This window comes from Harpia harpyja, chromosome 1, assembly GCF_026419915.1.
Source record: "Harpia harpyja isolate bHarHar1 chromosome 1, bHarHar1 primary haplotype, whole genome shotgun sequence".
Classification (NCBI taxonomy): domain Eukaryota; kingdom Metazoa; phylum Chordata; class Aves; order Accipitriformes; family Accipitridae; genus Harpia; species Harpia harpyja.
The window spans coordinates 8,593,586-8,605,958 of NC_068940.1; the positions used below are offsets into that span (position 1 = coordinate 8,593,586).

Genomic DNA, 12,373 nt, shown 5'->3' on the forward strand with positions numbered 1-12,373 from the left:
TTTAAGGCTCAAAGCTCCTGTGAAAGTCATCTCATATGATACCCAATAACCCTGCATTGATCCATGTGCCAGTGGATGTAGATGGACGCAGCACACGTAATTCTGTTGCCATGGGGGTTTTGCAACTGCATGTTGAACAGTGGCTAGCCATTGAAATTGCATCATAGTCACAAATCAGGCTCCTCTATGCTACGGAGGGCAGAAAAGAAGCTCCCTGTTACTTCTCTACGTGGACTAAAATAGGAAACTATTGTGCAGAGGCAGCTCCAGGTGGCTGGTGCTGTGACTGCTCTCCTATGACCAACCAGCTGCACATTTCTCAACGTTTCTAACGCCGAAACAGCCCTTTGCTCTGCAGTCAGCTGCGGAACCAGCTCGGAGGGTCCCAGGAGCCCGGCAACACTCGGTTTTACCAGAAGGATGACGGGCAGGGAGGGGGCCACGTTTGGGCTCAGAGCGGAGCGCCCCGGAAAGTCGGATTTCCACCAGAGCCCGGGGAGACCTTTTATAAGGCCCAGGCTGGCCTTCTATGAGGCACAAAGGTTTGGGCCGTGCGGCAGCCGCCCAAAAAACGTTGGGGAGCGTCGGCAGCCCTCATCGGTGCGGCCGCCTCAGGGCCGCCCCCGCGCCGGGCGGCGGTTGGGCGGCGGCGGTTGGGCGGCAACCGTCGGTCCGCAACCGTCGCCCGGGGAGAGGGGGCGGGCAAGATGTCGGCTCAGCGCCTCAGCGGCCGCCCGGCAGCGGCGGGCTCCCACACCCGGCCGCTCGGTCACATGGAGGCGCCATTTCCTCTGCCCTTGCTTTGCCCTTAAGGCCGCCCTGCCGCCACCGATCCCCGCGCCTCGCCCCGCACGGGCGGCTGCCGGCGGGCGCCGCGTCCCCGTCTTCCCCCCACCACAACCCACAGAGCGCACAGCCCGGCGGAGAAGCAGGGGTGGCTACGGCGGGAGAAGGGGCAGGGGAGGGGGCGGCCGGCTACTCAGCTAAAAACAACCCTCTCCTAATAAAGCGATGGGGCCCGGGCCGCGGCGCCGCGCTCCCCGCGCCCTATAAATACGCTCCGTGCGCGACCCGCGGGCTTTGGCCGGCGCGGCTCTGCAGGCGGCGCGGTGCAGCCGAGCGGAGCGAGCGCAGCGGGGCCGCCACTGCCGCCGCCGCCGCCAGGAGAGCCCGGGCCCCCGCACCCCGCCGCCCCAGCAAGATGCCCCGGGTAGACGCAGACCTCAAACTGGACTTTAAAGATGTCCTGCTCAGACCTAAAAGAAGCAGCCTCAAAAGCAGATCAGAGGTGGGGGCATTCAAACCCAGCATGCTTTTTCTGCGTTCTCAGCGCCTAACTTCCTTACCCCTCCTTCCCTCCCTGCTTTATTTTTATTCCCCAGTCTAACGTAGCAATGCCCTCCCCCATCGAAACGCCCTTTACGTGGCGGAGGGGGGGGGGGGATGCCGCTGCTCCTGGGAGGAGGGGGCCGGGGTTACGGAGCCCGCGGTGTGTCCCCCCCCCCCACCCCCTCGGTGAGGCGAGCCCTGGCCCCAGCGGAGGAGGCGGCGGTGGCGGGCGCTGCGAGCCGGTGCCGCGCTGTCCTCCCCCGCTCCTCAGCAAAAATAAAAATAAAAAAGCGGGGGGTGGGGGGAAGGATTGTTTGCTCCTAACAGGTGCCTCTGCGGATTTCTGCGGCGCTGAGCGGGGGGTGACCTCCGGTGTCCGTGGGGGCTGCCTGCCGTAGGGGCAGCGGTACACCGACAGCTCTGCCAGCCCCTCTCCTGGGCGGGGGGTGTCCGGTTACGCGCTCCGCGGCTTGGGCCGGCAGAAGCCGGGGGTGCGGGCCGGCAGTGCTGTTACCGAGGAACCGACATGCTCTTTTAAAAAAACTAGCGGTAGTGAAAAACAACCGGCGAAGATGCTGAGGAGCGCTTCCCACGGCAGAGGGTGCCCGGAGCTGAGATCCCACCCCGGGGCGGTGGGGTGCGTTTCAGCCTCGCTTATGTTAACCCCCGCGACCCGCCTCCTGCTGCTGCTGCGTGACCTGCGTGGGCAGAGCCCCGCCGCCCCCCCCCCCCCCCAGCCAAGGCTGCCCGAGGCTCTGCGTCCCTGCTAACACTGTTAGTCGGGTGTTGCTGTAGTTACTTCTCAGCAGGGATCGGGAAAGACCCCAGGAAATCCCATGAGGATTGCCTGTACAAAAAAAGATGGCTGCCTCAGGATTGAAGGTGCCTTCTCGTTTACCTCACGTAACCCCAAGGTTAACAAAGGATTTAGTTTGACTAATGAAGGAATTATGTTGTGCTGGGGATGGAAAGAGGATTAAGCTTTTCTCCAGGGGAAGCGGAGTTGTAAGAGAGAGAGACCGAGACAAGTCAAGTGAGGTAGAAAGACACAACTGAAAAGGGAAGCGGGGTGGCCACGTTTATTAGGGGCCTATGGCCAGGTATTTTGACAGCAACAACGAAGCAAAACTTTTTTGCCATTATGAAGGTGTAAGATTGGAGAGGCCCTCTCAGTAGAAAGCTAACCTTAGGCTAGTCGTTTTTAATTTACAAAGAACGGTGTCCTGGCTGAGTAACTCCTCAGTGTGTGCAATTACTGCTCATAAGGGTCTGTAGGCCCTTTCCAGCCGTTTGCTTGGGGACCTGTGGTCCTTCTTTAAAATTCACTGTGCTGGCCTGGCAAACAGGTGGAGCTGCGCTCCACCAAGTGACACATGGTTCCTTCAAGTGCAGTGTTTTGTATATTTAGCTGCATGCAGGCTGTGGAAAGAAGGGCTGCTGGGAAGGGAAAACGATAGGAGGAACATGAGCTGATATGGCAGGGTTGTAACGGGTGGCTATGATGAACTGTTAAAAACATTTCACATGAGGAAAAAGTGCATGTCATGAGGGGGGTCAGTGAAAACTGATGAAGGTTAAGAAATTGGACACCATCACTGAGGCTGTAGCAACAGGAATAAACAGTGTCTGTGAGAGCCAGATCTGAAATGGACAGCCCCAGTCTGCTTCAAAACAAGAATATAAATAAATAGTTCTGGCAGAGGAACAGAGGCAGCATACTACAGTGCCTGTTACCCAGCAAGCTGCTGCTTTGAAGCTTATATCAGCAAGCGTCTGCTGCTCTGGTGTGAATGCCTCCTTTTGCGCAAGGATAGCTTTTTACGCAGTAACTAGGATTAAGTCAGCTTCTTAGAGAGGCAGTTTGGGGTGTTTGCAGCTCTTCTTGTAGGTCTGCTATGTTGGTACTTGTTTTTGATTCCTTGCACTGTCTTCATTTTCCATGATTGCTTCCTCTTTTTGAAAATATACCAGAAAATTTGAAGCTTGAATTCAAGTGTCAAAACTGGTTAAAGCAATGATCGGAGTGGGAGCAGCATTATCTGTCTGTGGAGTCTTGGTACTCACATAGCCTGCTGTTCTTGCCTTTGCTGGACCTTGCTCTGCAGGCAGTCCATTTTAAGTTCACCAGACAAGTGTCCTGTAGGAAGTCTAGTCATTAATTTAAATTCGTAAATTCAAATAAGTCCGGGGAGCTTTAACAGAACAGCCAATGTCCTCCTACTTTCATGTCGAAGGTCTAGGCAGGAGTTATAAAATACATTTCATGATTTTCTTTCTAAAGAAACTTTTACTGTTGTTGAGTGATGGTGAGCAATCCTAGAGTAAGAAGTTATTTTATCATAATGCATAGAACAATAAGCTATAAATTAGCTGTTACCACTCAGGAAGGAGACAAAGAGATGGTCGGAAGTGCTACTAGAGGAACAAGGGAAAACAAGTTAGCTTTGTGATGCTCCTCAGTATGTTCATCGTAAGTACACAGTTCTGGTGATCCCTTCACAAAACCAGCATAGTATGCTAAAATAGGTACAGAGAATGGCAGCCAGGATGATCAGCAGTATCGACTGGTTTCCACATGAGGAAAAACCTAAACATACTAGACTATTCAGTATGGAGAAGAAGCAGCTGTGGAGGATATTCTAGAAGTCTACGAAGTGAGGAGTGGAATGGAAAAGGTGAAACTGAGAAGTGGCTGTTGATTGTCTCTCACAAAACAAGAAGTAGGAAGCACTGAATGTCATTATCAAGCAAAAGTCATAGTTTTTATGCAATGTATAATTCATCTTTGGAATTTATTGCTGTGGGATGTTGGAGAAGTTAAAGGTGTGAAGGATTAAAAAAATTACAAGGCAAGTTCTTTGTCCATGAGTGGCTATTTAGCACGATGGATTGGAGGAGACCTTTGTCTTTGAAGGTCTCTAAACATCAGCTGCTTGGGACCCTGGAAGGTAGGCTAGGGAAAGTGTCTTTCAAAACTTGCTTCATTATTATGTTCCCTTGTATTGGGTTTGCATGGCAAGGTTTTGGTAGCTGGGGGGTTACAGGGGTGGCTTCTGTGAGAAGCTCCTAGAAGCTTCCCCTGTGTCTGATAGAGCCAGTGCCAGCCGGCTCCAAGAGGGACCCACCGCTGACCAGGGCTGAGCCCATTGGCAACAGTGGTAGTGCCTCTGGATGATGTATTTAAGAAGGGGAAAAAGTTGCTGCACATCAGAAACTGCAGCCAGAGAGAGGAGTGAGAATATGTGAAACAACACTGCAGACACCCAGGTCAGTGAAGAAGGAAGGGAGGAGGTGCTCCAGGTGTGCCGGAGCAGAGATTCCCCTGCAGCATGTGGTGAAGACCATGGTGAGGCAGGCTGTCCCCCTGAAGCCCATGGAGGTCCACGGTGGAGCAGATACCCACCTGCAGTCTGTGGAGAACCCCACGCCGGAGCAGGTGGATGCCCGAAGGAGGCTGTGACCCCGTGGGAAGCCCGCACTGGAGCAGGCTCCTGGCAGGACTTGTAGAGCCACGGAGAGAGGAGCCCACGCTGGAGCAGGTTTGCTGGCAGGACTTGTGACCCCGCGGGGGACCCATGCTGGAGCAGTCTGTGCCTGAAGGACTGCAGCCCGTGGAAGGGACCCATGCTGGAGCAGTTTGTGAAGAGCTGCAGCCCGTGGGAAGGACTCACAGAGAAATTCATGGAGAACTGCCTCCCGTGGGAGGCACCCCATGCTGGAGCAGGGGAAGAGTGTGAGGAGTCCTGCTCTTGAGGAGGAAGAAGCAGCAGAGTCAATGTGTGATGAACTGACCCCAACCCCCATTCCCCATCCCCCTGCGCCGCTGCAGGGGGAGGAAGTAGAGAATTCGGGACTGAAGTTGTGCCGGGGAAGAAGAGAGGGGTAGGAGGAAGGTGTTCTAAGATTTGGGTTTATTTCTCATTACCCTACGCTGACTTGATTGGTAATAAATTAAGTTAGTTTTGCCCAAGTCAAGTCCATTTTGCCCGTTGTGGTAATTGATGAGTGATCTCTCCCTGTCCTTACCTCGACCCATGAGCCTTTCATTGTATTTTCTCTCCCCTGTCCAGCTGAGGGGGGCAGTGATAGAGCGGCTTTGGTGGGCATCTGGTGTCCAGCCAGGGTCAACCCACCACATCCCCTCCCACACATCTGGTCCTGGCTGTTTGGAAAACTAGGACACCACATAAACATCTCCAACCCAGTGTGCCATTTCTCCTGTTCTTACAGAACAAAAGCCTCATTAGGGGAAGCCCTGCAATTATCCCTCATAAATGCCTGTAGTTACAGTATTATCAGTTGTGTGGATAATTGCATGAGATCCATCTGGCTGGCTGGCTAAAGGAAGTCATATGAGAAGTTGCAGTAAGTGGAGGTGAGAATCGCTGAAAGAGTAACGGCCTTATGTTCCCTGCATAGCTTTGCATCTTGCATCAGTCTTTTTGTAATCATACTTTTCTTCTCTGCTTTCTTAAGTTTGTTTGAAAGAGATGTTTTTCCTCCATAAAACTGTAAGACAGTGGTTCTGGTACTATTGTCTGTGTAGAACTGGTTGTGTGATACTGTGTCTTTTTTTCCTTGGTTCTAGTTAATAAATTGCATTAAAAGGGAGTAAAATACATTGAATTTTCATACTTATTTCATACCTATCTTCTTCATACTATTTTCTCCTGTTAGCTGCAGCTGAAATTCCCATAAGAATGTTATGTCATCAGTGATGGGTGGAGAATTAGGCCTCCTTGATAGTAAATGGGAAGAAGGGTGAGTCTCCATTAAGATGTATCTTAGCTTGTTCACCGAAGTGACCTTTCCTTTATGAGCTTATACAAAAATGAGAACTTGTTTCACAATATAACACCGAGGCACCAAGTTCTTTCTCTTGTACAAATCAGTAGTAAACCTCTCACCATATTAATCAATCAGAATGTAGCCTGCAATATGACAGCGCTCAAAATATGTTGTAAATAAATAATCGAAGTCCTATATTTTTTATATTGCTTCCTTTCTGGTGACAGATTTCAGTTCAGGTCAGGTCTCTGAGTGTTCCTGGATTAAAGCTGAAGTGAGGAGTAATGAAAACTATGAAAGAGCATTCATTTTCACTGTTACTAAAGAGACTAACCTAGTATCTTACAGTTGTACATTTCTTAGAGGGTTTTTTTTCCCCTTTTGAAAGATGCTAAGTAGACCAGTGGGAACTGATCTAAATTTGATATTACCTCTTGTAAATGTAAGGAACAAAATGCCTGATGTTACCATGATCGTTTGAGGATGCTGAAGAATAAATAACTTTGAAGATGAGGGCTGACACAGTTGTAAGAAATTAATTTAGAAACTAGCAGCCTCGTGGTTTAATAAGCCAGGGTGTGATTGTTCATATTGTATGACAAGAGTGCTGGTACCATAGCCAAAAGTAAGAGCTTGCTTTATTATACTGTCATTTACATTAAAGACTGGGACAAAGCCCTCTATGCCTTGGAGACAGAGGGAGTTCCAGTTCTGACTTCTGTGGAGTCAACTAAGCTACAATCCTCATTGTCCTTTCTTTCCTTCCTAACCCCTTCTGACTTGTTCCTTTTTAAAAATTTTGATTCTCTGTTTCTTTAGCAAGAACTCTCTTTAACACAGAAAACATTATTTTACTTTTATATTTTCTTTCTTATTTGGAAGGCAGAAGTTGTAACAAAATAAATAAATTGGGTAATAGTGGAATGAAAGGAGGAAGAATGGGAAATATGAGGAAAATTAAGAAGCAGGGTCCAGACCTGCTGTATCTGAAGTCAGTGGCAAAACTCTTGTTAGATTGCAATCAATTACTTAAACCAATGTGTGTCTGTCTATTCATTGCAGGTCGACCTCACGCGCACCTTCACCTTCCGCAACTCCAAGCAAACATACACAGGAATTCCCATTATAGTAGCAAACATGGACACTGTGGGGACATTTGAAATGGCCGTGGTTATGGCAAAAGTAAGTCTTGTTTCTCATTTCTGCAACAACTGGGAAGCCACTGGGTGACAGTGACCAGCCTTTGTTAATCTTTAGCCATGTTTGTTGGAGAACAGGGGGGAATGAGTTAAAAACTCCAGAACAAGAAGGTGTGATTTCACTGCAAAGCAGCTGTGCTTTTATGCAATACAGTTATCAGAGACGGAGCTTCAGATAAAAGATAGTTTCAGTGGAGATGCTTACTGGGAAGCTTCCATCTCGGGTGTAGCTCAGTTTCAGGTAGAGCTTCTAGAGCTTAGTTTTGAGGTCTATATTGTGCTCCCTTCCAGAAAAAAACGATTAGCTGACAACAGTTTTGAAAGTGTAGGTTACTGGATAAAGCTGCAGCAGTCAGAAGTCACTAGTTAATTAGCCTCTGGCCTCAAGGCTTACCTTAATTTCTTGCAGTGCTTACATATTCAAAATATTGACCATAACTTCATGAAACACATCAGAAACCTGATCCTGAAAGGTAGGCTAAGTACACTAAGTTACTTTTGAAGAGCCTTTTGGAGTTGCCTGGTCTGTTACTTGCTGTTACTATCTCTTTCAAGCAGGATGAGCCTATACTTAAAATGGGAATTTCTGATATCTTGTTATTCTGCAGCTGAGGGAAAGATGACTAACTTGGACATTAATATCAGTTTTCTTATTTTTGCTAGCATGCAATGTTCACTGCAATTCACAAGCATTATTCTCTGGAAGAATGGAAACTGTTTGCTGCCAATCACCCAGAATGCCTTGAGGTACATTTTTGTACTGTAAATTATTATGGTTTATTGCTTTGTTCTGAACTCACATACACTGGAGTCTCTTGGGAGTACTGTTGTCAAGTGAGGGTTTGGGGAATGAAGATATTTGCTGTTCTTAAATGCATCAAGGGAAGTGGCTTGTCCTGGTTTAAAAAGAATAGCTATGTGAGTCCATTATGAAAGTGCTTGTATTAAGATGCAAAAAAGCAAAGTTTATATATGCCTGGAATGGAAACAGAGAAGTATCCTGAATAAAGAAGAAGAAAATACTTGGGAATAGGTCCAACTGCTGTGCTTCTGTTGCTGTTGGGGGCTGTGGTAGTACTGGTGAGAGAGAAACCCAAGACCATAAATGCTAATAGCCTTGAGTAACCCAACCACAAGCTGGCCCTGCACGTCCTCGTGCTAGGCAGTCTTTGCTATCAGGTGTGCAAGCGGACCCAGAGCCTGTGGGCTGGAGGGGCCCAGGTGCTGGGCCCAAGCAGGGATGAGCATTGAAAGTTGTGAGAGCATGTGTCCTTCATTTACCTCCTTGCATTAGAGCTCACACTGTGCTACTAGTAGCTGTGCTGCCCCACTTGTTCACAGGGTCCTAGCCTGAACCATTACAGGGAAACATCATTTAGTAAATTTAAACATTGACTTAAGTTCCGACTTTTTCATATCCAGATTTCTGTGTTCTTCTGGCAGACCTCTGCACCAGAAAGGCAGTATAAGAGTGTGCCTGGCTGCTTCCCCTCCTCCTCAGAGTTCAGTGTAGTTTTGAATCTTTCTGTATACAAAAGAATACCACACAGCTGTATTGTATCTTTACCTGCGGCATATTTTAGAATTATATTATAAAGACTATTGATAACAGTGTTGTCCGAAAGCCAGCCTATCACTCAGGTTCATCAGCGTTGCTTATATGCCACTATAAATACTGACTTGCTCTGTGACCCTGGATCTCTGCAGAGGTTTTGTGGGCCAGCAGCTGTGGAAACTGTTTTTCTATTGGAAAGAACTCAGAGGAAGACAAAGGAGGAAATCTGATTGTTTTCAATGGTAGCTGACCCTGCTTAAGCAAGGGGGTTGGACTACACAATCTCCAGAGGTCCCTTCCAAACTTGGCTATTCTGTGATTCTGTAGATCAAGGGAGTGTTTGATGAACTTAAAGACCCAGATTCCACTCTCTGACAGTGCCCCAAATTTTGCCACTCTGCCTTCCTGGAAATACACCAAGTTAGGGCTTCTTCTGTGTTTGTGTTAATATGAGTATGGCTGAGCCTTCATCCTTCTCAGGTGATTTTATTTGCCTATGAGAATCCACTTGTGAATGAAGAGCTCATAAAATGCTAATTTTGCTTTATTTTAGAGCCTTTAAACAAAACAGAAGTAACAGATTGATATTCCTGGGAATGTATTTATTTCATATTATACAGTATGATTTTTCACTAGCTTCCAGTACAAGTCCTCCCAAGACGATGCAGAAAAGGACATACAACATGTGTGTTTATCCCAGTTTTTACAAACTACTGCTCCCTTTTGTTCTCCCTGTCTTTCTAGCATGTAGCAGCAAGCTCAGGTAGTGGAAAAGCTGATTTGGACAAGTTAACAAGTATTCTAGAGGCCATTCCACCTATCAGATACATCTGCCTAGATGTGGCAAACGGCTATTCAGAGCACTTTGTGAAGTTTGTGAAGTCTGTCCGTGCCCTGTTCCCAGATCACACCATTATGGTAAGTGTGTAGAAAGGGTAGAGGGGGAGTGTGGGAATTCTGTCCAGGAACAGGGCCCAAAGTTTGGTTGGTAGGCATCAGAAGCTCTGAGGTAGCTCCATCAATTTCTGACTCCTCATGTAAAAAAAGGAAAGAAAGAAAGAAGGAAAGAAAAGTCTGACTCAAACTTCTTGTCTTCTAGACAAATACATGGGGACAGATACCCTTCTAAGAATATAGAGGGCAGCCCTATTCATCTACCCTTTCAGTTCAGCAAGATGCTGACTCTGAGCCAAATGGCGACTGTTTAATAACGTGTTGGCATTGTCAGTCTTCCATTGCTGATAATTTCTGTGGGAATGTTCAATGTGTGCTCTGATACAGCACTTTGGTGTTGGCATGGCAGGCTGGGTGCATCCAATTTTTTTCCTACTCACATCCTCCTTCCCACACCAGATGTGACCTCTAATCATAAAGTGTGTACATTTATTTTGGTGATTCCAAGCTGAAGGTTTGCTGTGGGAATGTGCCGATGTTTCTGGCCAATTGAGGCCAATGGCTGTTTCCATCTATTAGATCACTATGAAGACAGCTGAATGTAGACTAATCCTTGCCTATGATAAGAATCATAGGGGTGTTGTGCAATTGTGAACAGGGTCATCAGGGAGCAAAACAGTCAATGCTGGGGCTTTTCCTGCGCCTTCTGTGATGTTACTATCCTTCTCTAGAGCATTAATGCCATGCTTCCTCCAGCCCTTCTGCACTAAGAGTAGGGTGTTTGCATCAATACAGGACTCCTTGCAGCAGAGCCCTACTGCTCTTGCTTGTTTCCCAGGGCCCTTGAAGAAATGGGTCTGAATTTGTTTTCATGAGAACAGCAGAAATTCTCAAACAAGCAGCAGATTCTTAAGGAGGCTACCAGCCTTTCTTCAAGCCAGTGCAGCAAAAAATCATGTGTTTAGGCAACACTTTCTCACTTTTTCATGCCAGACACAAAGTTTCACACATGTACAGTAAATGTGAAATAAAAATGGTCATAAATGTACACTCTGACTTGGTTCAATAGGGAACTGCATGTTCAAGCAGCTCAGGGGAGACTACATTCCTTCCTCCCATGTCAGAGGAAGGCAGTGTTCTTGCCTCTGAATGATGATGGCATTGGAAAATGGAAGTGGGCTGGAATGCCTGTGGGGTTCTGAGTAACCATAGGCTAATGAATAGGCATCCTTCAACAGCTCCCAGCAGATGTGGGAACCTTTTTGGTATGGCCATATTTCCCATGGCTTTGGGGAGGGCTTTTGGAAGCATGAAATGATAGATGTGGGCTTTTTGAGCTTCCTGCTCCATGATCACTGCAGTGAGGGAAGGAGGTGTTCCTTGCTTTGGATCTGAAGTATTGTCCCTAGTGACGTGATTACTTCAGTCTCTTTGGCTTGAAGAGTTATGGGAGGGAGCTTAAACCACATAGTTAAAAAAAAAATCTTCCCTATCAGGAGTGGAAAGAAAATTGTGTGTCATCCCCTCCTCCACCTCCCCACAGACTGCTGACTTTGCTGACTGAGGAGGGAGCTCAACCAAGATGAATTGCCCAGAAGGCACAGGAGGTCAATGTCAAAGTCAGGTATCAAGCCCAGATTTTAGTCCAAGGTCCTTAAGCCAGTCTCATCCACCTCCCACATCTCTTAAGCTACCTGCTTAGTTTCTCTGCTTTGTGACTAAGGTTATTGTTACTTCAAGTCTTATTGTCCTGACAGCACCACCTGCTTGAGCACATATACAGCCCTGACGTGTTCAGTTGCCTTCTCTGATTGTAGCTCCTTTCTCTGAACATGGTTTAGTACAGTTCATGTTTTTCATCTCCTGCACAGGGATAATTTCCATTCCTAAAAGCATGCTAACAAACTTGGGGTGTTCAGAAACCTTCTGTTTTCCAAAGCCTCCAGAGTCTGTGCAGTCCCTGAGTCTCTGATTCAACTAGGGACACACACCTGTACCCCACTTCCAAATGAGTTTACTTTACACTCTGTGCCAAAATGGCCTTTTGAAGCTATTCCTGGCTGAAATGCAGGAGCTCATCTAGGGTCCTCTTTATGATGCTCTGGAAGACATGTCCTGCTGCTACCTGTTCTGTCTGCTTTGATGTCTCTGTGCTATGCCTGCAGTATGCTCTCTGCTATCGTGGCTTTCAAACAAAAGGGTTAGCAGTTAAATAGAAGGTATAAAAATAAAGAAGCTTTCTCATAGCTGAAAGTGATCTCCAGGACCTTGCAGGCTGTCTTGTTTGCTTTCCTCAGCATGACCATTCATTCCACAGTCAGCTGCAGTGCAGTACATAACAGTAACCCAACCCCGGGTCTCATGGAATGTATGTTCCCAGAGGCCATGTAATGGGTTCAGCTCTGAGGCTGAAAGGTGATGTGCGAAGCAACTGTGATTAACGTAGTACTCTCTGTAGCTGATACTCCAGTGCAGTAACAACCTTTCAAATACATGGTTTTGACTTTTTAAATACTAGCTTTTCTAATCACATTACCTTATTTTCTTCTGTCTGGCTCTGACACAAGCTCTTTCCACTCCTGCCTTTCATACTAGTTTACAAAGAAGA

The 12,373-nt window shown here is 47.4% G+C and overlaps 1 protein-coding gene across 2 annotated transcripts in view; it reads left to right on the forward strand.

Annotated features, from left to right (window-relative positions):
* Window positions 1-909: 909 nt before the first annotated feature.
* The window catches only part of GMPR (guanosine monophosphate reductase), a 45,320-nt gene continuing 33,856 nt past the window's right edge, over window positions 910-12,373 (forward strand). Inside the window, exons 1-4 of one of the 2 annotated variants that reach the window (XM_052812705.1) lie at window positions 910-1,288; window positions 7,180-7,299; window positions 7,980-8,063; window positions 9,616-9,789. In XM_052812705.1, coding sequence (XP_052668665.1) covers window positions 1,202-1,288; window positions 7,180-7,299; window positions 7,980-8,063; window positions 9,616-9,789 — 465 coding nt within the window. In that variant the 5' untranslated portion in view covers window positions 910-1,201. The remainder of the gene's footprint in view (window positions 1,289-7,179; window positions 7,300-7,979; window positions 8,064-9,615; window positions 9,790-12,373) is intronic. The other variant, XM_052812618.1, reaches the window with a different exon arrangement.